At 53.1% G+C, this 27,288-nt stretch overlaps 2 protein-coding genes across 3 annotated transcripts; one reads left to right on the top strand and one right to left on the bottom strand.

The window, feature by feature from the left end:
• The first annotated feature begins 51 nt into the window (after positions 1 to 51).
• On the top strand, positions 52 to 14,188 carry FBXO41 (F-box protein 41). 2 transcript variants are annotated; one of them, XM_072336054.1, is made up of 13 exons: positions 52 to 601; positions 3,045 to 3,965; positions 6,120 to 6,348; positions 6,948 to 7,027; positions 7,134 to 7,444; positions 7,601 to 7,842; positions 8,260 to 8,375; positions 8,576 to 8,728; positions 9,962 to 10,057; positions 10,337 to 10,455; positions 10,683 to 10,841; positions 11,269 to 11,384; positions 12,112 to 14,188. In XM_072336054.1, the coding sequence occupies exons 2-13, from the start codon at positions 3,244 to 3,246 to the stop codon at positions 12,172 to 12,174; spliced, it is 2,406 nt and encodes an 801-aa protein (XP_072192155.1). In that variant the 5' UTR covers positions 52 to 601; positions 3,045 to 3,243; the 3' UTR covers positions 12,175 to 14,188. The 2 variants fall into 2 exon arrangements, with proteins under 2 accessions (XP_072192155.1, XP_072192156.1); XM_072336055.1 differs by lacking the exon at positions 52 to 601 and having other exon boundaries at positions 3,110 to 3,965; positions 6,120 to 6,330.
• Positions 14,157 to 27,257, bottom strand: CCT7 (chaperonin containing TCP1 subunit 7). The gene is made up of 12 exons (XM_072336056.1): positions 27,112 to 27,257; positions 25,594 to 25,747; positions 25,361 to 25,467; positions 24,850 to 24,975; positions 23,940 to 23,992; positions 23,292 to 23,463; positions 21,938 to 22,102; positions 21,340 to 21,528; positions 20,691 to 20,788; positions 19,928 to 20,060; positions 18,565 to 18,771; positions 14,157 to 17,546 (listed from the first exon to the last, which is right to left on the bottom strand). The coding sequence occupies exons 1-12, from the start codon at positions 27,115 to 27,117 to the stop codon at positions 17,322 to 17,324; spliced, it is 1,635 nt and encodes a 544-aa protein (XP_072192157.1). The 5' UTR covers positions 27,118 to 27,257; the 3' UTR covers positions 14,157 to 17,321.
• Between the last annotated feature and the right edge of the window lie 31 nt (positions 27,258 to 27,288).

Genomic DNA, 27,288 nt, shown 5'->3' with positions numbered 1-27,288 from the left:
GCAGGAGGGTTGCGGGTTGGGGAATGCGGGTGCCGCATGGCAGCGAAGCCCGGCTGAGAGCCCGCAGTGTTCGTGGGGAGACAGGCAGAGGGAGCTGTGCGGGAGGAAAGCAGCAGCGAGCGGCTCTCCGAGCTGCAAAGGAGGAGGAGGCGGCGGCTGCGGGCGCTCCATCCCTCCATCCTTGCGTCCCTCCTTCCTCCATCCCTCATCCCTCCATCCATCCCTCCGTCCTCCTCCCGCTCCCCGTGCGGAGCTCCCCCCCGAGTCCCCGCTCTCTCCTCCCAGCGGGGCCTTCAGCCTCTGCCCTCCTCCTCCTCCTCTTCCTCCCGCCCCCCCATAGGCTCTCCCCCCCCCCCCCCCTCCCTCTCTTTCCCCGGCCCCATGGAGGTGCTGCCCGCGGGGAGCCGGAGGCCGGGGGCCCCACATCTCTCCTCCCCGACAAAGCCCTGAGCCGCTCCGCAGCCGCAGCCTTTGTGCACTGGGGCGGGTGGGCGCTCCCCGAGCCTCCCCCCACCACCCCCCACCTCCCCCTCACTTATCCTCGAGGATAAGGGAAAAGGGAAAGAGATGCTGCCCTCGCCGGAGGAGCCCGGAGAAACAGGTATGGGGCAGAGGATGCTGCGCTGGGAGGGGGTGTTTTGTCCCCAAAGCGGGGGTGGATGGGGGGGGGGGGAGCGAGATGGGGACAAAGCTGGGAGCAGAGGGGGACCCGCTGGTGGGATTCGGCCATCCTTGCCCCCACCCTGCCGTCACTGCAGCCCTAAGGATGGGGACCGGCATCCTCCACCCTCCTTCCACCGAGCAGGTGGAGATCGCTGGTCTCTTTATTTGATTTCGTTTCGAGGTGGGGAAACGGGGGAAAGAAGCGAAAAAAAAAAATAAGGCTAAACAATGCGAAGAAAGGCTCCATGATGGATCGCAGGTAGCAGCACCCGAGCAGCCCACAGCTGGGGGGTTTTCTGCCATCAATGAGGATGCTGCTCAGCTTAGGGGGGGGAGGAGGGAGGAAGAAGAGGGGGGGGGGAGAGCAGCGGTCCCATTCAGTCTTTTATTGATCATTATTTTGGGGTGGGAAGGAGGAAGGTTTGTACGGACCCACGGCCATGCCCAGGGTTGGGACCACGCGGCGTTCAGAGCAGCCTGGGCTGGATGGTGGCTTAGGGCTGGAATAGCGAAGCGAGGCGGGCTGGGTACCCCGGGAGACACGGGCAGCAATCCAGGCCTGGAATATCAGCAGTGCACGATGCTGTGGCCCCGGCCCTAAGGCAGAAAAAGCGCTTTATCATCCCACAAAAGGCTCCCGATAGAAACCAAGTTCCTGTTGGCTTTGTGCTGGGTGGGCTCCGGCTCGCCCAGGCAGTGTTAACCTACAGGGATGCATTTTGTAACGACCCTAAAATACAAACCAGGCCAGCAGACAGGCTGCAGGAGCAGCCAGGCAGCTCCATACATCCTCCCAGCACATCTCTGGTTTATTATTATTATCCTTGTTATTATTATTGCACGCATTTCTCTCCCTTCCTGATTTTACCCTATAAGAACAAAAAATGGTTTGGAAGGGTTGTGCTGAGCCATAGATGGCTCTGAGCCACCCCGGGGATGAGCATGGGTGAAGTGCTGGATTATCCCCTCAGAGCTCCATGGTTTGTGGGTATGGAGGGGTTTTAGGGTGATGGGAATTACCCTTTGTGGGATATGGCAGGTGATGTTCCCACCCTGGGTCCCCTCGGTGCTCTGGGGTGGGGAACTGTATCTCTTTGGGGTAGAAATACGCTGTTTTATTTCAAGCCTGAACTCCACTGCCAGGCCGGTGTTTTTCATGCGTGGTGATGTCCTGAAATAATTAAACCAAATTCCTTGAGAGAGAAGGAGGTGATAGCCTGGTGCTCCCAGCTCTGTGCTGTGCTGGTGGCTGGGTTTCAGCTGGCTTCTCCCATTTCCCATGGGCTTGGTTTCCCCTTGATACTGTTTAGGAGCAGGGGATAACCCCATAGAGATCCTCTCTGCAGCACTGCAGCATGGGGGTCCCACAGTTCTGGAGGGGGTTTTGAAAGCCAAAACCTCACGGGGAGCAAGGATCCTTCATATGGGAATGTCCCATCTCCATATCACATCTCTGGGGAGAGTCTTGAGTGTTTATGTCCAGGCAGCAAAGAGGCCAAACCTGATGAGTCTGGGTTGGTCTGGGGGGAAAATGGGATGGAGGAGCATCAGCTGTGCCTGTAGCTAAGAGGGAATGGAGAGGGACAGCCCAGCACCCATGGGGTGATGCCATCACAGCTATGAAATGGGAACATCCCCAGCACAGTGATGAGACTTAATGGTTGTGGTGAGGGGCTGAAGAAGTAACTGTGGGAGACAAATCCTGATGTGAAGCTGCACAGGCTGATGTAAAAGGACTGGGTCACCCTGTGCTGGGAGATGAGACCCATCTGGACACAGGGATGCCCCTTGGGTTGGAGATCCCTGGTACCACAGAGGCTTCCTGCAGCATGCTTGTGCAGGAAGGATATAAAACACCCCTCAGCAGCAAGCTAAGGGCTGATGGACAGAGATTTCCCATGGGTTGTTCACCTTCCCCATGACTGTGAACCCTCCCAATGGCTGTGAGCTTTCATAAGGGTTGTGCACCTTCCAAAGAGCTTTGGATTTTTTTGAAGGGTTGTGCATTTTCACAGCAGTTGTGGATCTTCCCAAGGGTTGGGGACCTTCTCAAGGGCTGTGGATCTTCCCATAGGTTGTGGGTCTGCCCGACGGTTGGGAACCCTCCCAAAGGTTGTAGGTCTTCCCAAGGGTTGGGGACCTTCCCAAAGGTTGGGGACCTTCCCAAAGGTTGGGGACCTTCCCAAAGGTTATGGCTGTTCCCAAGGGTTGTGGATCTCCCCAAGTGTTATACACTTTCTTGAGTTGCTGTGCCCTGTTCCTGAGGTTGTCTATGAGTGGGAGAAACACGGGAGGGATGCAGACAGAGAACTGAGAAGGAACAAGGAAGGACTTTTGGGGACCCATCCTCCCCGTGTCACTAACACCCCTCTCCCTTCCAGTGCCCAGCACCACCCGATGCTGACATCCCACAAGACTTGCTGGACTCCCTCTCCTGTCCCAGCACTCCCACCCCGCCATGTGGAGCTGTGATCCCACCACCCCGCCTTCCCCATGCCATTCTCCATTCCACCTGCCCGTCTGTCCCGCGCCATGAGCAGCATTGCACAGCATCCCTGCATTGGGGCACGTAGCTGAGGGATGGCCTCGCTGGACCTGCCCTACAGATGTCCGCGGTGTGGGGAGCACAAGCGCTTCCGCAGCCTCTCCTCACTGCGGGCACACCTGGAGTACAACCACACCTATGAGACCCTCTATGTCCTCTCCAAAACCAACAGCATCTGCGATGCCGCCGTCTTCCCGTTGGCCGCCGACGGGGCCTTGTTGACCCCGGCCACTCGGCGGGACTACTTTGAGAGCACCTCTTTCCAAGGCAAAGAGCAGCGCTTCTCCTGCGACCTCGTCCCCGCTGAGGAGTTGGAGCCGGCTCCATCCTCCTCCCCTTCACCTCGTTATGTCCACGAGATTGAGATCCCATTGACTGAGATCTTCACTCGAGGCAAAGCTGTGGCTCCAGCCCCAACGCCGCCAGCCGCTATGGATGCAGCCTACGAGGAAGGCTTGGCTCGCTTGAAGATCCGCGCCTTCGAGAAGCTGGAGGTGGACAAGAGGCTGGAGAAGCTGACGGAGGAGGTGGAGCAGAAGATCGCCTCGCAGGTTGGCCGCCTCCAGGTGGAGTTGGATCGTAAGAGCTCGGAGCTGGAGAAAGCCAAGCAGGAGAGTCTGCGGCTCAGCAGGGAGAAGCAGGAGCTGGAGGACCGTGCGTCCGAGCTGTCCCGCCAGGTGGATGTCAGCGTGGAGATGCTGGCCTCGCTCAAGCAGGACCTGGTGCAGAAGGAGCAAGAGCTCACCCGCAAGCAGCAGTGAGTGCTTTGTTCCTTCTCCTTGCTGTGGGGTGGGGGGAAATGAGTCGTGGTGGAGGGCTGCAAAGAGCCCAATGCTGTCACCAAGCAATGCCCATTAGCACCATCCCTCGTTAGGGTTTGCATCTCCTTCCACATAGGCAGCATCCATGTAGATCTGAGCTCCTCCATGTCCATGACCAAGCTGTCATGGGAGATTGTGTCCAAGAGCCACCAGAGTCCCAGTCCATGGCCAATGTACACCCAGTCTGGTGTAACCTGAGCAGTAATACCTCAATTTGCTATTTAAGACTGTGGCATCGCCCTCTTCATTTTCATCCCATGTTGCCCATTCTCTTGCCACTCCAGTGCTGCTCCAGAGATTCCTCCAGTCAAGCTTGGGATGCTTTTGCCCATCAGTGTCTCTCAACTAAACAGGACCTTGTTATAAAAGAGTTTATTAGCAAAGCTGGAGGTCGTGGCAGTGTCTATAAAGTCAGTGAGGATCAGGTTAATGGAGGCAGTCACAGTTGTGCTGGACTGGGAGCACTGGTGGGATTCCTCAAGGATCTCAGTGTATTTGCACATTCATTAGTGATTTTGACTCCAAACTAATGACTGTGGATAGGAAACAGAGCTCGTGTCTGTGTGATTTGCTGGTGTTAGGGATGGTCCTGGGGTGCAGAGCAGGATGATGCCACGTGCTGGATAAGGACAATAACTCTTGGTGAGGAGATTTAGGGGCTGCCATCAGCTGTCCTATGAGTGTTGTCCTGGGGCATCTCTGGGCTGTGCAGCAGAAGGACAAGGGCCAACAATGGCATGAACAACTGAGCAGGGCCTGGAGGGACGTGGAGCAGGTGGAGTCTGGCCAATGGTTCAGATGAGGCTTATTCAGTTCACACACACTGTTGTCCCCTAAGAACCTCATTTATGCACCAAAGCCACCTCCTGGATTTGCATCCCCTTAGAGAAGTCCTCTTGCCCACCCACCATCCCATAGGTCTCCTATGGCCACAAGATCCCCCTGGCTTAAATGAGTATTTCCAGGAGGATTTAATCAGCTGGGAGGTAGGAAGCTTGTAGCACCCAGCGACATCCCAGAGCCCTTGGTGCTGGCTGGTGACGTCTATTGCTTGCAGCCTGTTTGCACCTCAGCTCTGCTGGCTTTGCTGAGGGTGTTTTTCCACCCGTTCCACGGGAATGAGAGATGCAGAGATAGCCATCAGCATCTCCTTACACCGCCGGCCACGTGCCAGCACCCAGTTTGCTTTCCAAAGCTCTGGGGCACCTCGCCAGGTGCCTTCCCAAATTATTGCTGGTGAGCTCATTCTGCAAGCGGCAGGGTTAGGGGCAATTAATTGGTCATTAAGTGGTAGTTAATAATCAGTGGCATGAATTGCATCTCTGTGGGCTGCCTCCTTCTTCCTCTTCATGCTGCAGTTCAGTGCATGAGTGTGGCTGGGTGTATTTGTGTTTCTCTGGTGCTTCTGCATGTAAGTGTGGCTCTGCATGTGTGGGTGTGTTCAGCAGCTGTGCATGCCTGAGTGTGCAAACGTGCATTTATGGGGCACACGCATTTGCGGGGATGTGGTGGCAGTGTGTCTGATGCATGTGTTTATAGGACTGAAGCAGCACCTCAACAAGGCAAACCTCATTTGCCTGGGCCCATCCATTGGCTCAAGGCTTCCAATCTCATTCTAGTGAACATATTATTGACAGTGCCTATAAGGCTCTGCACCTTCTGGGCTTAACAGGGTATAAAGCTGAGCAGGATTCAGACTGCCCATAAGGCTTTCTCCTTAAGTCTGCCTTCCTCACATGAGGCACAGTACTATTCTCCATCATCACTCTACGCCATCACCATTACTGCTATGTCACCATCCATGTTAGACTGTCACCATCCTTCTCCCAGTCCTGGCAGCAGGGGCTTGGGCTGGGCTCCGCATCCCAGCAGAGGCACTGGAGATGTTGGATCCTCCAAATTGAGGTGGTCACATCCATCCCGCATGCAGGAGCAGCCCTGCTCCCCTGTGTGTCCAAATTAGCCCCAAATCACTGCAAGGTATGTGAGCATCCCTGGCCAGATGCTGGCCCAGATGGAGATGCTCAGTGTGTCGAGTGGAAGATGACCCATAAGTGGGGATGAGCGTCACCCGCTGTCCCCTCTCGCAGGGAGGTGCTGCAGATCGACCAGTTCCTGAAGGAGACGGCTGCCCGCGAGGCCAACGCCAAGGTGCGCCTGCAGCACTTCATCGAGGAGCTGCTGGACCGGGCGGACCGGGCTGAGAAGCAGCTCCAGATCATCAGCAGCAGCTGTGGAACGACCCCCAATGGCAGTTTGGGACGCTGCGGCACACCGGGCGCTAAGGCTGCCGGCCGACCGGTACCCATGAGGGCACAGGCACGACCATGTGGCTTCTCTGGTGGATCTAAAGGGTTCAGTGGGGAGGCATGGGGGCACCCATGGGGGCAGGGGGGTTCATGAATGGTCTTGGTTGGTGTCTGGTTGCTACACGCAGTGAACACGGGCAAGGCATGGGGGATGATGCTGGAGATGCATTTGGGACAGCCCAAAACATCGGATAAGAGGTGATGGCCTCCAAGTGTGTCAGCAGAGCTTCAGGTTGGGTACTAAGAGAAGTTTCTTCTCTGAAAGAGTGGTGGGTTAGGGTTAGGGTTAGGGTTAGGGTTAGGGTTAGGGTTAGGGTTAGGGTTAGGGTTAGGGTTAGGGTTAGGGTTAGGGTTAGGGTTAGGGTTAGGGTTAGGGTCAGGGTCAGGGTGCCTAGGGAGGTGGGGGATTCACCATCCCTGGAGGTGTTCCAGAACCATAGAGATGTGGCACTCAGGAACGTGGTCAGTGGGCATAATGGGAATGGGCTGGGGTTGGACTTGATCTTAAAGCTCCTTCCAACCTTAATGACTCCATGAGTCAGTCCACCTGTGTTTCTCACGTCTGATGGATTTCTCCACGTTGGCTCCTTTTCTCCTCTGTCCCCACAGAGAGAGCGGCACCCAGGGCTGGGGGCAGCCATGCATGGCCCCTATGCCATTCCCAACCAGCGCTCCTCCTCCAGCACTGGGTGAGTGCCCCAATTGGGTTTTTAATGGGATAAAGGGCACAAGGGAAGGAGATATCCACCCTTGGGGACAACAATGAGCACTGAGGTTGGATTTCACCAATCCCAGGGCTTCGAGCCGAGCCAAAGCAGTGTCACAGAGCTCGGGCTGCTACGACAGCGACAGCGCAGAGCCATGTCCCACCGATGACACTGCTGATGGGCATCCCTACACGGCACGGGACGGAGGTCGGGGCTCGGGGCTGCGGCGTCAAGCCATCCAAAACTGGCACCGCCGGCCCTACCGCAACAGCACGGAGGGTGAGGAGGGTGATGTGTCCGACGTGGGATCCCGCACCACTGAGTCGGAGGCTGAGGGCTGGGATCCAGAGGTGCCCGGCATCGCCGCATCCCGGCCCGCTGGAAGCTGTCGGCTGACGGGTGAGAGTGCACTGGGGGGGCTCAAGGATGGGGAGGATGCATGAGGGGATGGGATGTGATGGGCAAGGTCAGTGCGCCTGGTTTTCAGTTGGCCTTTTCCTCAACTCCACGTGGAGCATCTCTTTGTCGATGGCACTGATGTCCCCTGTCCCACAGCCAGGTCTGAGGGGGCTGTGAGCAAGGGGGGCCGGCTGGAGAGGGGCAGCCCGGGCCACTCCAGTGAGGTGATCAGCCCTGAGATCCTCAAGATGCGGGCAGCGCTCTTCTGCATCTTCACCTACTTGGACACCAAGACCCTGCTGCGGGCGGCCGAGGTGTGCAAGGACTGGAAGTTCGTGGCCCGGCACCCGGCTGTGTGGACACGGGTGCTGCTGGAGAACGCCAGGGTCTCCTCCAAGGTATGGGGACAGGGGTGGCACAGTCTGGGGTGAGACCACAGAGGTGTCCTCCTTCCAGAAGGATGAAGCCATTCCCCTGGCTTGTGTTGTGTGTCCATGTGTGTAAGGTTCCTGGTGTCACCATCAAGGGGACATCGGTGTGCGCATGGATGGGTGCACTCGTGCATGAGTGTTTGTGGCTGCAGACTCACCTGTCTGCACATTTCCATGCTGTGCTCACATCCACCCATAGCTCTACACATGATTTTGTCGATGCATGCCCTTACATGTGCATTTTCAACAAGTTATGGCAGAAACACCCATGTGTGCATGTGTCCACTGTGGGGTGTGCACAAAGGCCGCCCCTGAGAGCCAAGGGTGGGTGGTGTGGGACATCACCAAGGATACCCCCCTGTGACGGCCACACCTGTCCCCCAGTTCCTGGCCATGCTGTCCCAGTGGTGCACCCAGATGCACTCCCTCACCCTCCAAAACCTCAAGCCACGCCAGAGGGGGAAGAAGGAGAGCAAGGAGGACTACATGAAGAGCACGCGGTGAGTCCCCGCGGCCCCGGGCACCCCCAGCACCCCTTCAGAGCTGATGATGTCCCATGAGCACCGATGTCCCCTCTCCACCGATGGCCATTTGCCACCCAGAGGCTCCCGCTGTGGGTTTTGGGCACCGACACCAACACCCGCGGGTCACATCACTCTCCATGGATTTCCAGCACCTGATCCTGCCTCCATCCTCGCAGGGGCTGCCTGGAAGCCGGGTTGGAGTCTCTGCTGAAGGCGACGGGCAGCAACCTGCTGATCCTGCGCATCTCACACTGCCCCAACGTGCTGACCGACCGCTCGCTCTGGCTGGCCAGCTGCTACTGCCGTGCCCTGCAGGCTGTCACGTACCGGTAAGGATGGCCTACATGGATCCCACAGTTCCCCACTTGGAGATGACAGGGAGTATGTCCCTGCAGTGTGCTGGGAACCCTCTGGTGCCCTTTGCTGTGCCAAGCGTGACACGGAATCACCTCTTCATGTCTCCAGCCCCAGTGTATCCAAGGAAGAACGAAAGGTGTCCCTATAACCATCGCGCTCTTCTCACACGTTCCCATGTAGTCATTCTCCTTGCTGGTCCATTCCCATAATCCTGTTACCCATCTTGCTTGCTTGGCCCAGCTGCAAGCATGGCTGGGGTCTTGGTATGGGGACACTGCTTTATATTAGAGAAGGGCAAAGGAGAAAAGGTGCATCTGAACTGGATCCCAGCGAGGTTTCACCTGATGAGATCACCATCTGACTGTCACCATCCAATGAAGTTTCCTAATGGGGAGTAGAGAACTTTGGGTCCCTCTGTCTGGGGTTGGAAGTAGTTTTAACAGACCTTCCAACCTAAGCTGTTTTGTGGTTCTGAGATGATTCTATGACTCCGTCCTGAAAATGAGGAATGGCTCTACTATGGAATCACAAAGACCTGACTTGGACACCTTGACCAATAGCAAGGACACAAGGTCTTTGGTAGTGCCCATGTCCTGGGGTATATCACAGGCTGCTCCTCAGGCTTGGCTACTTCTCAAGGTCTTCCAAGTGTGCTCAGGGGGCTGCCTCATGTTGAACCAAGTGAGCTTGGCTGCAGCTCTTGTAACTGCACACTGTGAGACAGCCTGGTGCCACCAGCTTTAACCCAAAGATTCAGCCATTGCCCTTCCAAAGGTGTTAGAGCGAGTCCAAGCTCCTGGCACATCGTTAACCTGTGATTCTGATTCATGCTCTAATTAACCCATCACACTCACAAGGGGCTCTTGGCAGGCACCTTCAGTGGAGGTGTGTGAAACGGTCACAGTAACACCCACCACTTATTTTTAGGCTTGTTTTCAGTTTCAAAGTAGGTCATTCCAAGTTAGGAAGTGTGGCCTCAGTCTTCAGGATGGAACAGTAAGGAGAAGCCTTAGTATGGGTTAGTGATCTCACAATAGCTGCCTCTGACACACATCCTCAGGGCCTCTTTCTTGACACTGCACATCTCTAAGCACCATTCCCAATAGAAATGGTTGTGTTTTGGTTATACATAATGACCAAATACAGCTTCTGGGGCAGCATCACTGCCGATTGGGCCCACCAGGTGTGCTCTATGTCCATTGCAGGAGCTCTACAGACCCCGTGGGTCATGAAGTCATCTGGGCCCTTGGGGCAGGCTGCAGAGACATCATCTCTCTCCAGGTCGCACCCCTGCATCCCTGGTAAGAGTCACACTGGGGCTGGTGGGGTCTGTGCTGAGCACGAGGGGACCACTGGGCTGGGGAGAAATTGGGTGCCAGATCCACACTGGCTTTGTGGGATCCTTGTGAGTTGATCCTTGTGATCTCCTTGTGAGGAGATCAGTCTGAGATGTCAGAAGCTCAGCCCCATCCCTTGCTGCAAAGATGGGGAGCTGTTGAGTAAAGGCACCTCCTTCCCAAGACAGAAATGGCTTGAGGTGACCGAACATGGAACATCAAACACCTTTTTCCTCTCCCCAGCCAGCAGCCAACACGTTTCAGCAACCGCTGCCTTCAGATGATTGGGAGGTGCTGGCCGCACCTGCGGGCGCTGGGCATCGGTGGGGCAGGCTGTGGTGTCCAGGGCCTGGCATCCTTAGGTAGGTGGCTCTCCTCCAATGGGACAGGGAGAAAGGAACCTTGCTGAGGGCATGGTTTACCTCTGGGAGATGCCCTATGATGATCTCAATGGGCAAGTCCACTCCAATGACCATGTGTGGACTTCGCTTCCCCATGCTGCCCCCCATCCCTCCTAGCACCCCACTCCCATCAGCTGTCCCCAGACCTTCCCCATAGGGTGCTGACAGTGGGTTCTTTGTCCTTCCAGCCCGAAACTGCATGAGGCTTCAGGTCCTGGAGTTGGACCACGTGGCGGAGATCAACCAAGAGGTTGCAGCAGAGATGTGTCGAGAGGGGCTGAAGGGGTTGGAGATGCTGGTGCTGACCTCCACGCCTGTCACCCCCAAAGCCCTGCTGCACTTCAACAGTGAGTAGCTGTGCTGGTGGAGAAGGGACACAACGTTGCCCATTGGCTAAAAGACCATTAGATAAAAAGATCTGGTGGGGCTTTCCAGCCCTACTGGGAGGAACACCCCATTGACACCAGGAGGTGCTGGGAACTCTGTGGTTGAAGGTTTTTAAGGAGAGATTCAACACCCCTCTCTTGGGGATGGGTTATGAAGAGCTGGGAGAACTCCCAACTGGGTGGGATAAGGTTTCAAAAGGAAGAGGTGGGACTGATGAAACGGGATAGGACAACTGGAATCCATCATGGAGGTGGGACATCCATCAAGAGCGGCTCTACTCTGCCATCAGGTTGAGGTTTCCCCAAATATATAATGATGGGTTGTAGGTTAAATCCCAGATGTTGGGGAAGCTGTCATGGCAAATCCAGGTGGTGTCTTTGCTTCCAGGTGTGTGCCGGAACCTGAAGTCCATCGTCGTGCAGGTGGGCATCGTGGACTACTTCAAGGAGCCCCACAGTCCCGAAGCCAAGAAAATGTTTGAAGAAATGGTGAACAAACTCCAGGTAAAGGATGCGGGTTCCAGGTCACCCAAGTGCCAGCAGTCCCTTTCCTTGCAGGACCCAGGGACAAATTCTTGTCCACTGCTGAAGTCACTCCACAGAGAACCCTTTTAGCTCACTGGGGATATCTTGAAGACATGCTCTGCTTCATACACACCCTGCAGCCAGCTGGGTTCCACCCAGTGCTAGATGTAGGGCAGGACCTGGGGTCACCATCAGCACAGCTGGGTGAGCTAAGATGGCTTATGTGGTCCATGCTCTGCTGAGACCATGTCCGTGAGCAACGGTGGGGAGCAACCTCAACCCACATCCAGCCCCAGCCTCAGGGATACTCTATGGAAGAGCAGTTTTGGAAGGTCCTTCCTTGCCCTCCACCACACCATGCAAAACCTGCACATCCATGTTATTTGCCCCAAGTTGTCACTGTCCCTTGGAAATGGTTGGACTTGATGTGGTCTTTTCCAACCCTAATGATTCTGCGACTCTAGGATTCTATGAGGTTCCATGAAAGGTGTTTTTAACCAAGCAGAAAACCAATCCAGAGTTGGCTTCAAGGGCATGGGGTTGGGGGACACTGAGGAAGTCCTCCAAGGAACCGGGTCTGCATAGGATGTAGGTGGTGGGGATGAGACCCATTCCCATAGGCTGCATGCAAGATGTTCTCCCCTTGCTGGCCCCACACGGGTGGTGCTGGCTCCAAAACTAACCCTACCCTCTGCTCCTCTTCCAGGCCCTGAGGAAAAGACCCGGCTTCTCCAAGATCCTACACATCAAGGTGGAAGGAGGCTGCTAGACCTTCAGGAAACCACAAAGCACATTCCCACTCCTGCCCTGTGGAGCCAGAGGCCCTGCACAACCAAACCCACCGTCGCTGCTCCTCCGTTGCCGTTGGAGCTCGGAGATGCCAGCCCATGCACACACAACCCCAAACTCTTGCAGGCCTTAGCGAGCAGCCGGCGCTCGCCCCAGGGCCGGCTCATGAACGTGTCACGGGCAAGAAGGTGCTACTTATGGAATTTTTCCAGCTGCCCAAAGGGGCAGGTCCATGCTGTTTCCAAGGAGGGAAGATGGCTTCAAACCCCATGGCTGCTTGTTGCCAAGGATCCTTGTTTGGGGAATGCCTTTTTCTTGGAACTCTCTTTTTTGGGGGGTTGTTTGTTGGCATGGAGGCTGAGGATGGCCCATCCCATCCCATGGGCTCTTTGCAGAGCACTGCGCTCAGTGCATCACCACTGGAGTGTCCTTGTTCCTTCCATGGGATGGTGGATGTGGGGTGGGAAGGGCCGTTCCTGCAGGGCTCCCGTTCACTTTCATTTCATCTATTTGAGAGAGGAGCTCCCAAATGAGGATAAATGCTGCCCACAACCAGCAGTCATCACAGCACAAGCCCAGATGGCACAGCTGCATCCTGAGGCTGTAGGAGCCAGAGGACATTGGGAACAAATGGTTGCTCTCCAGAGGTCTCCATCTTCTCCGCTCAACCCTTCTGCCAAGGCAATAAACCATCACATCCCGCATCCACGTCCACCAGGAAACATGGATCACTCTCCTGTTCCCATCAGCATCCACCACTTGCTCTCTGGAGCAAGTCATTTTATGGAGAGAGGAACTGGTGTGGGATTCACCTTTGTCAGCTCATCGGGCAGCTTGAAGGAGAAACCTTGGCCAAATTATCCTGACATCCAAGGCAGCTGGTTGAAGCACCAGCCCGACTGCCCTGGTAGAGCCCATATCCATGTCCTCAGCTTATTTTATTTCTGTTCTTTCCTTCTGGCTATCTTCTTCCTTTAAGGATGTATTCCCTTCTTCCCCAAAACATTCATCTTTTTTTTCTTTCCAAAGGAAAAAAGGCTCTTGAAAGGCAACCAACAGGGTAAGGCATCTCCATCCTCTGCCCTGGTGAGAAGATGCCAAAGGTCCCCAGGCCATGGGGCACACTTGTCAGAGCACTGCCAGCAGCACAGACATGTCCTTAACCACAGCTCCCTGCCACCCCACGCCCCAACCAGGTGTGCTCGGAAGCTGGAAGAAGCCAACTGGGAAGAGAAGAACTGGGGAGGATTTTTCTCTTCTCCTGGGACACTGCTGAAGATTTTGGTGCCTCTTGGCTACAGGGCTGCATGCGTGGCTGGGAGGAGACAGCTCTTCCCAAAGCATCTCCCCTCTGCTGGGTGATGGGCTGCTGTGGAGCATCTATAGACTCATCCTGGTACCACCATTCTCAATCACATCACGAGAGCATCGGACCTCAGCCTGGAGCTCCCATCATGCTGGAAACCCACAGGAACCCTGAAAACACCCAAATCACCGAGGCTGGTGGTGGGCTGGGGACAGCTGCTGCCTCTCCAACCCCAGAAGACCATTCCACTCACTCCTCATCCCATCCACGCTGCCTCCACCCCCAAAGCAGGGTAGGGTTGCACGCCTTTTTTTTGGCTGTAACCCCTGATTTGAAGCACCTGAAGTCCCCCACTGACAGCAGCCTTCCAGGAGAAGGCTGTTCCCTGTACGCACCAAACTCGGGAACCCAAAAACTGCCTGCGAGAAACTAACACATTCTGGGGACAAGATCCACCAGGGGTCACCTCCACCCCAGGGAGGCCTGAACACGCATATTCCACGGGCACAAGAAACAAGGGACGTCCTGACCAGCAAAAAAACACCAACCACCAAAGCTTTGGCCCTGTGTGCCACTTTGTCACCATCCCATAAGCGTGACCCCGGTGGAGGTATCGCCATTGGAAGCGGCGCAGAGAGACTTTGTGAAAACCCCTTCAAAGAAAACAAAGTAAGTATTTATTTCTATAAAAAACAAAGAAGGAAAAAAGGAAAAAAAAAAAAAAAAAAAAAAAAAGGAAAAAAAAAAAAAGATTTTAAAGGAAAATGATATACTCCGCATGTTTATACGCTCTATGCTTAAAGACTATCCCGTGAGAGGGCTGTGTATCTATAGACTGTTTGCAGCCACGGAGCATCGGAGGGTGAATCGGCCACGTGTGATGTCCCCACCTCCAAGTGCAGGAGGGGTTTTGTCACAGCAGGACAACCTCACCCCACCTCGGTGCTGAGATCAGACCAAGCCATCCACCTTTTCTCGGTACCTTCCCGAAAAGCCACGTTTTTACCAAAATCTGAGCAAGTTCAAGGCTCTGAAGATGGAAATTGAGCTTTTTCTCCACCTTTCTCAGTGCCTGGGTTTGGTTGCCTCCCTTCCTCCTCCTCCTCCTTTTTCTCAGCTGGGATGGAGGTGTCTGACATGTTGACAATGGTGGTAACGAGCCTCATGTCCAGCCCTCACAGTGTCCCCTCATTGCCCAGGTTGGTAATGGCAATTAGCTCATTAATGGCTCTGTATTCCTTCCACTCATTGACTCCCTGATGGTTCCCTCCCCATCCCACCAGCGTGGCCCCACTGGGTGCCCACAGCCATGGGTTTCACCACTGCAGCATCAGCTCAACCCCATACCAGACCCTAGAGAAGCCCCACTGGGGCTCTGCGATGACAATCCCCAGTAAATCCAGGGGGCCCAGAGCAAGGAAAGGTAGTGATCAGCTTTAGCGTGGAGTCCTGGCAGCTTCCCATAGTTTGGAGGAGCTTGCTTTCTTTTCTTGCCCAAAGTTCTCCCATAGCCAGTGTTAGCAGCGTTCTCCTTCTCCTGAACTTCAGGGCTGGACAGGGGTCTCAAGAGGAACAACACCAGCAAAGTTTGGGGGCCAAATCCATCCCAAATCCATGTTTTTCTGCCTCCCTCATGTGTTGGGTTTTGTGTGCACCCATCAAGGAACTGGCAGCACAGAGCCATGGCTGGGTTGGCTCCATCCAAGGATTTCAATGATCAAGCAAACAAGGCAGGTGGCAAAGGAAAGATATCCCAAACGTTGACAGGGCTCACAGGTCACAAGGCACAGGAATTACGTGGCCAAAAAGGTCTGAATTAGGTTGAAACAAACCAAAAATGGCCACGAGAAACGTTGATAAAGGCTCCTCTCAATGCAGTTCTTTCAGTTCTAAGAGGAGCCAAGATGAAGTTGGCAACGTGGGAGTTTGTGTGCGGCTTCGGCTGATCGTTTTGGGTTGAAAACCTGCAGGTTCGGGTGGAGTGAAGCATTTGGGAGCCGGTGCCAAATGACAACATGCTTTAAAAAGAACTAAAGAACGGGGAGCAGGGTGATGTTAGCAGCTGGAAATGGCTTGTCGCAAACCAAAGCGCAGCAGGATGGTAGCACAAGGAGAAGAGTGGCAACGAGCGACTGCCACAAGGCAGCAAAGAGATGAGAGAACTGCCCAGAAGAAGGAAAATGGGGTTTTCTGATCCAGCCCCAGGCTGGGGCCGGGGACAGGCATGTGCAATGGTAAGGGTGGGTGGGATTGCTCTGGGGAGTGAAGCAGCAACGCACATTGCTTTGAGATAATCAGAGGACATACTCCCAGATAGGTATATCCCCAGAATGGCAATCGTTTCCCTCGAGCACTTCTCCTGGTGGCAACTCAGCCCTGGAGAGCCGTGTCCGAGGCGCTCTGCACAGCGTGTCCCCTCCTGGAAGGTAGCGAGTTGGCCTCTTAAGTTATTTTTTTAACTCTATATAATAAATCTAGGTCTATTTTAGTCTTTCGCAGCGATGTGCCAGTGTCTGGAGAACCAAACGTCCCTATCCCCCCATCCCATGGTCACCCTGACCCCAGTGCTGGAGGAGGGGACACGAGGGTGACCTTGGGGGGCAGCAGAAGGTGACCCCCAAGGAGCTGCTGCAGCAGACTGTGGTTTTAGCACTTTGGTTGGTACTATCACCTGTAGATGCACTTTGATGTTGTTGCTTTGAAACTTTGCCGAGTGTAAACAATGTGTATTTAAAGAATTACAGGAGAAACAAAAAAGAAGAAAAAAAGGGTGTAAAGAGCTATTTTATCATTCGGCGTTGAATAAAGAACTCAAGAATGAGGTGGGGGGGGGTTTGGTTCACACGGGTGGCACAGCGAGCCACAGGTCAGTTCACACCCTGAGCACTCAGCAACAAACCAGTATCACCAGTCACCACTCAACTGGAGGCCGAGTCCTCCTCCCAGTTCCCTTTCTCTTGAGGGCACCAGCTCTGCTCCCGAGCTCACAAAGCACTGAGCAGCATCAAATAAGTGCTAGATGTAAATGGGAAGGTTGTGGGAGGTGGGGATGGCCTCTTCTCCTAACAGGTGATGGGGTTAAGTTACACAAGGGGACATTCAGGTTGGAATTAGGAACATTTCTTCTTGGAACAAGCACTGGATGCCCAAGGAGTGGGGAGGGAGGGGGTGTCACTGTCCATAGAGATGTTCCAGAACCATGAGCATGTGGCACTTGGGGGGACATGGTCAGAGAGCACGGTGGGATGGGCTGGGAATCTTAGAGGTCTCTTCCAACTTGAATGTTTCAGTGACTCTATAAACAAACGTAGAGATGAGCTGTGATAGAAGCACTGTCACGCACTGGGAGTCGGTCCTGCTTCCCAGCACCCTGAGTTATAATTACAGGGCCGAAAACAGTTTGCAAGCTACCCAAACAACAAGCTCCCACCTCAGAAAAGAACCCAAGCTGGCCACCGAAACTCTGCCATAGTTTTATTGAGTTTGAACCTGGGTTCAAAACCCCCATCAGAAAGACGTATAAATATCGACCAAGCCCAGGTACACCCACCAACGTTGGAGAGGGCTCTGCTCAGCACGAGGTGAGCCTAAGGGCATCAGTGCTGTGCAGGAAAGGCTGGGCTACGACACCTCACAGGAGGCTGCCGCTGCCAACGCCAAGATTTGACTCTAATTAAACAAGGCCAGAGGTTACCTGCAAGCCCTCAAAATGACCATCTGGTAAACGGCCTCTTAATTAAAACTAGAAACCAACTCTTTCCCAATCTGCACGTTGGAGGTGAGCGCCAAGCCCTGTCAGGACAGTGCCACGGAGCAGGGTTTCAGTGGTTGTGGGGTCTGCCCCGACCCCGACCCCGGCCACCAGGTGGGGCATCCACTGTGGAACGAGGGTTCTTGATTGTTTCATCTACTGACACAATAAGACAGGCGGCCTCGGAGGCAGCCGTCAGCGCGTTGATGCGCACAATGGCCGGCTCCCATACACAGGCCTCAAAGTTATCGGCGATGTCCTCGTTGTTCACATCCACACCGTACCACATGCCTCCCTGTGAGAGAGGAGGGAAGAGGGTCTGGTTACATGGCACAACAGGACCTGAAGGCAGCGTGCTGGGAAGTAAAAGACACGCAAACATTCAAGGCGAGGCAGGGAGTAGAGCTTGAGGTATTCTCCCTGTGTTTTCTTCCTTTATACTAGAGGAATAAGCCTCAGTTGTTAGAAAACAGTGCTTAAAATGGGAAGCTTGCTCCACTTCACACAGAAGTTGTAGAAGACCTCATGACTGTCTTCCAGCTCACCTGAATCACAAAATGGCCTGGGTTGAAAAGGACCACAATGACCATCTGGTTTCAACCCCCTGCTATGCGCAGGGTCACCAACCAGCAGCCCAGGCTGCCCAGAGCCACATCCAGCCTGGCCTTGAATGCCTGCAGGGATGGGGCATCCACAGCCTCCTTGGGCAACCTGTTCCAGTGCATCATCACCCTCTGAATGGAAAACTTCCTCCTAATGTCCAACCTAAACCCCCCACCATCTCAGTTTAAAACCATTCCCCTTGTCCTATCACTCTCCACCCTCATAAACAGCCATCCCCCCTCCTGTTGATACGCTCCCTTCAAGTACTGGAAAGCCACAACAAGGTCTCCCCAAAGCCTTCTCTTCTCCGACCTAAACAAACTCAGTTCCCTCAACACTTCTTCATAGAGAAGACCTTCATGATGAGACAACGATCTCAAGCAATCAGGACCTTCAGTCTGCAGCTCCTCTGGAAAACACATCACAGAGGCAACTTTTATACTAATTACCTCAATGTTTAATATAGAAGCCTCCCTTCTGACAAACGATGCATTTTTAAATAGCAAATCAGAACTCCCAGCTCTAAAAAAGTCATCCGACAGCTGTGATCAAAGGGAAAACATATCACTTCCTTTTATAGAAACCTGCCTCAAGCCTACACTGGATCTGAAAACAAACCACGGCATTTAATGAAGGAGGACAGGAGCCCACCACAAACCCAACCAAAGGACACCAGCTCTGCAGGCTCTCCCTGCCAGCCGTGCACCTACCTGTGCATGCTTGGCTCGCAGCTTGTTCAGTATGTTGGTGGCATCAAAGCCAGCGTTGTCACAGAGCTGGCGGGGAATGATCTCAAGGGCTTTAGCATAAGCACCTATCAGCAGCTGCTGCTTGCCTGGAATGGTCCTGGAATAGTCACGGAGGTATTTGGAGAGCTCCATCTCTATTGCACCACCACCAGCGACAACAGAGTCGTTCTGTAAGGAAAGAGAACAGGCCATGTTTACTCTTTGCTGCACAAAGGAGGAAGAGCAGGAAAACCCCTTTTCCCAAAGGCCTACAGCATGCTGACATAATGCACATACATCAGGCCCAGGGGAATCCATACTGCCCAGGCCACCACCACCCCCTGGGAGCACCTGCCAGGTTTGCTGGGTGCTTCAGACGTGGGTAAAAAAACCTCAGGCAGCCTCTGGCAGCAGCTCCTTCCTGCTACCTACAAGCTAGGGCAACAGCGTGCACTGCTGTGCTAGCACACCTCAGCCACTCTTGTGCTGGACAAGCTCCCCTCACTGTTGTGAAGCGTTCAGAACAGAAGAGATTTGCAGCAGCACTCAGCAGCCAAGTTCTGCTAACTATTTTTTTCCCCTCCCTATCTGCTTCAGTAGAAAGGATCAGGATGTTCTTTCTGAAAGCAAAGCAGTTCCAAAAAATCTTGACATGCTTCTTCCCATCCCCTCAGGGCACTCAGGCTTAAGGAAGAAAAAAAAAACCCATCCCCACGCATTACGCACAACCCAGAAATACCCACATGTAGAGAACAGCCATCATGCAGGACCAGCAACTCTGCAAGTACAGCACAGTCACATGGGCCTCAGGCTTCCCTCTTGGTGTCACTTGCCCACCTCCACAGCAAGGGGACAGCTGCCAACACCTGCCCCTCCCAGAAGTCACCAACAGAGGCAACAAGCAGCGTGAACAGGCACACATGAGACTGAAAAGCTAAAAGGCACATTAGATCAGCCCTGCTATTCCCACCCAGCACTCCCAAAAGACCCCAACCCCCTTCTTGGTGAAGGTGTTTACAGAACACACCACAACCCAGCAAGCGCAGTTAAGTCACAAAATTTATAACAGAGAAGACAAAACCAGGCATGCCTGAAAAGCAGATGGCAATGCAGCTGTGAGAATTCTGCCGCAGCCAAGGAATAGCACTTGAGTTAATCAATTAGACACCGCTTGTCTGCACGCTCCACTCTGCAGGCTGAGAGCATTGGGTTTCTCCTGGAGAGACCTCAGCCAAATGCTGAGGTGTGAAAGCACTGCTAGAAAGAGCTACAGCTGTGCCAGATGTGATCAACAGCCTCAGTGTCTGCTCAGCCCCAGCAGGGAAGTGCTTCTGCTGGCCCTTACCTTGATAGCTCTCCTGACTATCATGATGGCATCATGCAGGGACCGTTCTGTCTCTTCCATGAACTGCTCTGCACCTCCACGCAGGATTATCGTGCAAGTCTTTGCCTTTGGGCAGCCCGTGAAGAAGTTATACCTGCCAATGCAGGACATGAGAAAGGCTAAGGAGACTGAAAAGCAGTCCTGCTCCTCAACAGGCTCAGCACCACTGGAACACCACACAGGGACAGAGAAATTCTTCCCAAGCTAAATGCATGGCTGCAGCTGTCCCAACCCACAGTGACCCCATCAGATCCAAAGCTGAGACAGTTAATATACAAGACCCCAAAAGGTATTGCTTTAGAGTTACAAATCACAGAATCACACAGAATCACCAAGGTTGGAAAAGACCTAAAAGGATCATTCAGTCCAACCGTTCACCTAATACTAATAGCTCCCACTAAACCATGTCCCCTCTCTGAGCCCAAGCCCTCCTGCCAGCTCCTTACCCAGCTAAGAGCGGACCCATCCAAGCCAATGAATGAAAATACCACTAAGCCTTCTACAGGGTTCTTGAGGAATAAAGGAACATAAATGCATCTAAAAGGGGTAAGACCTAAATGAAAGCTCATTCCTCAGGCTTATCAAAGGAATTAATCATGCAATCTTTGTTTTCACACCATCACCCTGAGAGATGCTCAAAGCTGCTCACACTCGTACCCCAACTTTCCAAACCAGTATCACCAGTGCTCCCACAGGGCTGTGTGTTCCCAGCTGGCACATTTACCTGTCTCCTCCAATCTGAGTCTCCTCAAAGAGTTCACACCGGCCCAGCACATCATCTGACAGGGCATTCACACTGGTCTGAATGGAACCACCACAGGCCTGCAGGGGAAGAAGATAAAGCGTGGCATTACCAGTGCTGACAAGTGAGACAAACCTGCCCAGCAGGCTCCCACCTTCTAGTTTCCTCCCATCGTGTATCTAGGCAGGCTACCTGGAACAGAAATAACCCTCAACAGCAAAAGATGATGATGATGCTACTAAAAGCTGACTCACAGGCTCCAGAGTCCAGTAGCTACACAAAGGTGGCTTAAGGAAAACAGGCAAGGAGCAGGGAAAATAAACTACTACCAACACACAACATACAGACCCCCATACAATTCAGCAGCAGAGGAAAAAAGGCAGCACAGGTGCAATCAGCCTGAAGTTATTAATTCCACCAAGGAATAGTTCTGCCACTATGCTGCAGTTCTACATCATCATCATTTGGGGAAAAAATACAATAAAAAAATGAGTGTTATTTTCCTTTTTACATCCTTGTAAGGAACAGTATGTTCAGCAACTGGTGGATGTTTTGGTTTGGAAGAGGCCTGACCAGCCTGGCAACATTCAAGCTAAGTCTGAAGTCTTTATGCCAAAACAATGCAGCTCACCATCATAGTCCTCTTGAGATCTTCCTCTGGGACACGGCCAGCACAAAACATGTCCCTGTCTGCAAAGTACTGGGTGGCCACATCACCGATAGGCAGCTTGGACAGGACGACTTTGGCTCCAGACTTATGGATTTTGTCTAGTTTGTCATACAGGATGTTCCATTCAGCATCCACGATGGCCTGGTAATCCTAGTAAGCATGAGAAAAACAGGCAACACACATTAATAGGATTTGTAGTGGGACTGCAAATGTCACCTCATAGCACCAGCCAAGGGAGAGCTCTGCTAAAGCAAAGGCAGCAGTAATGCTGCTCCACGCAGCCATCCACAGCAACCAACTGCTTTCTTAAGGCAATTTTAGGTCATTCTATGACAAAGAACTACATCTGTTCAAGTGCTTCCAGCAGCAGAACCAAGGATATAAAGGGGCTGGATGACTTGAGCAAAAGGTAGCAATATTCATACTCTTCCCCCAGACAGCATAACACACCAGATATCCTCAAGAGGGAAGATGTGCAGATGGCAATCACAAGGTGCCCAGCTCCCTGACAGCCCAGCAGACACACAGGAGGGAGACAGGCTCCTGTTTCAGCTCTTACCTCCACTGTGTTTACTCGGACTTCAGCGTTGTCCTTCTCAGCTTTGAGCTCCAGCTCCACGTTCAGCAAGGCAATCTTGGGAGACTGATACTTCTTGGGCTGCATTTCAAACCCAGCATAAGAGAACGTCTTCTTAAAGGCAACTCCGGCCACCAGCTGGGAATCCTAGAAGAGAAGGGATATTTGTCAGGCTCAGCATCCCAGTATTTTCTCAGCAGGGTTAATAACTCCCAAAGGAAACCTCCTGCTTGAGAGCCCTCATTTACAAAGCTCCCACCAACAGCTGTCTCCTTTGACTAACCCACTTTTGAAGCAAATAAGCAGCAAATATTTTCTTCTCCCTGTTCACAAAACCAGCTTCTATCATCTCCTTTCTATCCCTCAAGACACCACAGAGAAAGATGCTATTCACAATCTCGAGATCAAGGGATGGAGCAATCTGTTCTCTCTCTGATGTCTTTCCCATTTCTATTCTTTGAAGATGGATACTTCTCATTCACAGCCCTGCACTTCAGAGTTTGTTTTTTTTCCATGTGTGAGTGCCCTGGTTTGCTTTCACAAGCTCTGCAGCAGGACAACCCTGCCCAACACTGCCCCTTGAAGTGAAAGAGCAAGAGGCCAAATCTGCATAGGAAAGAGGGAGGAGAAAGCATCACACACTAGGCTTTCCCACAGCCCCAGATCAGATTCTGACCTGCACATGACAGGTATTCATAGCACAGAGCTGGCACAACAGACAACCTGCCCTGCCCAGCACTAGAACTGCTTCCCAGTATTCTCTTTGCATTTTTCCCACCCCAGTGCTTGTGTATACAAATGGAACTGTATGATTTTCTGATTGTCACCAAAAATACTTCGTTGGTTTGGTTTTTTTTGCAAAGATACAATCATAGAATCTTACAATGGCCTGGGTTGAAAAGGACCACAAGGATCATCTGCTTTCAACCCCCCGCTATGTGCAGGGTCACCAACCAGCAGCCCAGGCTGCCCAGAGCCACATCCAGCCTGGCCTTGAATGCCTGCAGGGATGGGGCATCCACAGCCTCCTTGGGCAACATGTTCCAGTGCGTCACCAGCCTCTGGGCGAAAAACTTCCTCCTAATATCCAACCTAAACCTCCCGTCTCAGTTTCAAACCATTCCCTCTTGTCCTATTCACTATCCACCCTCATAAACAGCTGTTCCCCCTTCATATAAATGGTGTTTGGATCACTAATTATATCTGCTGTGAAGGCAAAGGGGTAAAAGTACTTTGCTTTGCTAACTCCCCAACAGGTGTTGTTATCAGGTTGCATTTATGGCAGGGTCAACTCAAACGAGCTGCAATCACTGCCTCCAGCCCCAGGAGAACTTACTTCCAGAGCACCTCCTTGCACCTTCTTGATTCCAATCATTTTGAGCTGCAGCAAGTCATCCAACATCATGACAGCATCCACAACCATCTTGGAGAAAAACTCCTTGCTCTGGGAGATCAGCTTAGAGCTCAGGGCTGTGGCTGCACACTTCTCCAGCAGGCTCCTCTGCTCGCTGTAATGGGGGAAAAACAGAAAGGTCTGACCTTGAAGTTTTAATGGAGGTGCTAGTTATGGTCTGATCAAGCAGACATAGGGCTTAAAACTTAATAATCATCTCAGTAATGTGATTAGCTTGAAGTGCAGCTATTCAACACCTAAATACTGATTTGGTTTTCAGAGAAGCACTGAGTGTTTAACACTGCTACTGATTTCAGGAAGAGCCACATCTCCACTATCACTTGAAAAAAGAAATCAGACCATGTATTTCAGTCCTTAGCTTCCCCTACATGCACATGGAAACACTGGCCTACATCCCTGGCTGCAGTGGAAGCCCAAGGGAGAGCACAGCATCTTTCCCAGAGAGGCAGGAAATTCCGACATCCAACTCCACCACGGGGCAACAGCTGCTCATCCCATCCTCGAGATCTCAGCCAGACTGAGAGCAGAAGGCAGAAAAGCACAACCAGGTCAACCCTAAAGGAAACTTACTCTTTATCTTCCTTCTTCACTGACACAGCAATGTCTTTGATCTTGTTTACAGCCTGGCAAAACACAAACCAACAGTCGGATTAATGATTCATGCTTGTCAGCTGATCAGATCTCCAACTCCTTTTTGTATTTTATGCTTTTATTCCCTCCTTCAACATCACTGCAGTTTCAAGCACTTCAGCTATCACATCCTTTCCAGTACGGCAATTTTAAGAGACACGCAGAAGCAGCACATAGAGTTCAAGCACATTTACATACGACCTCAGTCACAATCTAAACACAAATCACTCAGATTCCAACTGCTGTAACACTTCCTGCTTTAATGATTACGTGCTAAATGAATTACAGAATCACAGAATGGCCTGGGTTGAAAAGGACCACAATGATCATCTGGTTTCAACCCCCTGCTATGTGCAGGGTCACCAACCAGCAGACCAGGCTGCCCAGAGCCACATCCAGCCTGGCCTTGAATGCCTGCAGGGATGGGGCATCCACAGCCTCCTTGGGCAACCTGTTCCAGTCTGTCACCACCCTCTGGGTGAAAAACTTCCTCCTAATGTCCAACCTAAACCTCCCCTGTCTGAGTTTAAAGCCATTCCCCCTTGTCCTATCACTGTCCACCCTCGTAAACAGCCATTCCTCCTCCTGTTTATAGATTCCCTTCTATTTCCAAGCTAAACAAGCCCAGTTCCCTCAACTCTTCTTCATAGGAGAGGTGTTCCAGAGTAGTTTCCTCCTTCTTACACCATAAAAAAAATAACTTTTAACAAACTCTGGTGGGATTTTACTGTGATCCTCGCATGTTTAAAAGCCTTCTAACCCAGCGAGAAGGAAAAATGGAAGAAAACAGGGGAAAACAGGAAAGAAAAGACTAAGCAGAGCCACCCCATCCTACACAGTGCTGCCTTACCAGCTGCGTGGCTGTACGGAAGGCACGGATGATGATCTGAGGATGAAGGCCTTCCTCCACATAGGGCTTCACTTGTTTCAGGAACTCAGCAGCAAGCAGAGTTACGGATGTGGTGCCGTCACCAACCTGCATGGACAGAACACTTCGTGTCACCTACATAGAGGCCTCCAGTGGAAAACAGACTTCCTAACTCTCTTTGCTCACAGAATTGGGGCTGATTCCTTCAGTGATTAAGAACAGGCCGGGTTCAGACTGCACTGTTTGAAGGTGCAGTGAAGTTTCCCATCTCCCAGCCACCTTTGTTTATAACATTTTGCACCTGTAAAACCTCCAAACCTAATCCGGCTGAAAACCCAGTCAAGGGTTTTAAAGTTATCACCAAAAAAAGATGGCAGCAATAAAGAAACCAGGATAAAGAGCAGCACGCCACAACTGAGTCTGACCCCTTCACACAAAGCACACCCAACTGCCAATGTGCTGCTGCTGCATCCTGTCCAGGTTACCCTCCTACCTCTGCATCCTGAGATTTGGCAATGTCCACCAACGTCTTCGCAGCCGGATGGACAACATCAAGGAGCTTCAGGATGGTGGCCCCGTCGTTAGAGATGGTGGCTTTGCCTACAAGTAATTCAGAAAAAGCAGCTAAGCCCCAAATAAAGCTCTTACCGCCTTGAAACACACAACCCCAGCATCTAACAGAGCTTTCCGGGTCTTGTTGTAGAGAGGCTGCTGTACAGTGCTCACCCCGGTCATCCACAATGAGTTTGTCCATGCCCCGTGGTCCCAGGGTGGTGCGTACAGCCTCAGCGATCACCTGGCAGGCATTGATGTTGCTGACGAGCTGAGGAATCCCCTGCGAGGTATCAGTGCCCTCCTTCAGCAGGATAACCGGTGTTGGCTGAGGAGAGAACCCAGGGCAGAGCTGTTAGTCCAATCTCAACACGCAGCCCAGCAAGTTCACGCTGCACTAGAAGGCCAAGAATAAAACCTGCATCCTCCTTAAGTCCTTTTGCTCAGCAAATAGTACCCACACAGCCCACTTTGCCTCCACTGCACCAAGGCAGGGTGCCACATGCTTCCAGAGCATAACTGAAACTCAACTAAGCGGCACCAACACACAACCCAGGATCACACTGTTACTGTCCACAAACCAACTGAGCTGGGAATCACAGAACTCACAGCATCATAGAATGGCCTGGGTTGAAAAGGACCACAATGATCATCCAGTTTCAACCCCCTGCTATGTGCAGGGTCGCCAACCAGCAGACCAGGCTGCCCAGAGCCACATCCAGCCTGGCTTTGAATGCCTGCAGGGATGGGGCATCCACAGCCTCCTTGGGCAACCTGTTCCAGTGTGTCACCACCTCCAGGTGAAAAACATCCTCCTAATATCCAACCTAAACCTTCCCTGTCTCAGTTTCAAACCATCCCCATTGTCCTATCACTAAAGCTTCCTTCCCTACAGCACTGCCCTGCCAAGTCCTGATTTCAGTGCCAGACTGGAAAGGACAGCCCTGTTCAGCAGAAGAGCCACAACAGGGGTCTGCATCACCCTAAGGATGCTGAAAAACACGCTCACATTTAGCACATGGTAGGTGAACGCTGTCCAAGTGGTTACAGCTCACTGTCAGCAAACCGTGGTGGAGTCAGCTCAAGCATACAGGTAGGGGCTATAAAACAGCAAAGGCAAAACCTCTTGTGCTCCAAGAGAGCGTCTTCCCTTTGCATTAAAGTGACCGGAGATGCCCTGCAGGCAAAGCTTTATATCCGAGCACCACCCAGTTTTGTTAGGTACCCAGATTTAAGTAACTGCTTGCAGGCAAAGGGGAATATTACGATGACTGCTGCACTGAACAGGGGTGAGCAGAAAAGGGGGGGAGTGGGCATCACCATCACCTACACCCTGCAGAGATCCCTTTGAATGGGATCCTTGCACAGCCCTGCGTCCTGCCCGCTCCCCAGCAGCACTATGTGGGCTCCCAGCAGGCACAACGAGCGACCTCCACCCTCTATCCGCGGCCTACGGCTCCCAGCACGCACCGCTGCCCGCCATGCTGGGCCCCCCGGGCCTGCTCCCACACGCAGCCCCTTGGCAGGCCCAGGCCCAAACCCGCCACCATCTCACCCCCTCCCGGCCGCCCCGCCGAACCGAACGCCAATCGGCCCCGCCACAACCGTGCCCGCAGCCGCACGGAGGCCGAGCGGGCAGACTCGGGGCAGCACAGCGCGGCGTTGGGCCGGATGGCGGCGGATTGCGCTCACCATCATCTCGGCGCCGCTCCTCCCGGCCGCTCCCGCTACTGAGCCAGGCCCGCACCCACAATGCCCCGCGCCGCCCAGAAGCTTCCCTGAGGGCGGGAGGGGAAGCGAGCATTGCTAGGCGACAGCTTCCGGCCGCGCTCTATGGTGCGGGAGGACAGAGCGGCCGCAGCGAGGCGC

The sequence above is a fragment of the Excalfactoria chinensis genome, chromosome 4 (genome assembly GCF_039878825.1).
Source record: "Excalfactoria chinensis isolate bCotChi1 chromosome 4, bCotChi1.hap2, whole genome shotgun sequence".
Lineage (NCBI taxonomy): Eukaryota > Metazoa > Chordata > Aves > Galliformes > Phasianidae > Excalfactoria > Excalfactoria chinensis.
The sequence above is the reverse complement of the archived record's forward strand: the minus strand, read 5'-3'. Positions and strand labels throughout refer to the sequence as shown.

What these genes read in the sequence shown, in the direction of transcription:
- FBXO41 (XM_072336054.1), top strand. Translation starts at nt 3,244, where the DNA reads ATGGCCTCGCTGGACCTGCCCTACAGATGTCCGCGGTGTGGGGAGCAC. An exon ending in CGGTACCCATGAGGGCACAG is followed by an intron (nt 6,349 to 6,947) that starts GCACGACCATGT and finishes CTGTCCCCACAG; the next exon opens with AGAGAGCGGCACCCAGGGCT. An exon ending in CTGCAGGCTGTCACGTACCG is followed by an intron (nt 8,729 to 9,961) that starts GTAAGGATGGCC and finishes TGTCCATTGCAG; the next exon opens with GAGCTCTACAGACCCCGTGG.
- CCT7 (XM_072336056.1), bottom strand. An exon ending in CCAAATCTCAGGATGCAGAG is followed by an intron (nt 24,976 to 25,360) that starts GTAGGAGGGTAA and finishes CTGTCCATGCAG; the next exon opens with GTTGGTGACGGCACCACATC. An exon ending in TGCAAGGAGGTGCTCTGGAA is followed by an intron (nt 22,103 to 23,291) that starts GTAAGTTCTCCT and finishes CTTCTCTTCTAG; the next exon opens with GATTCCCAGCTGGTGGCCGG.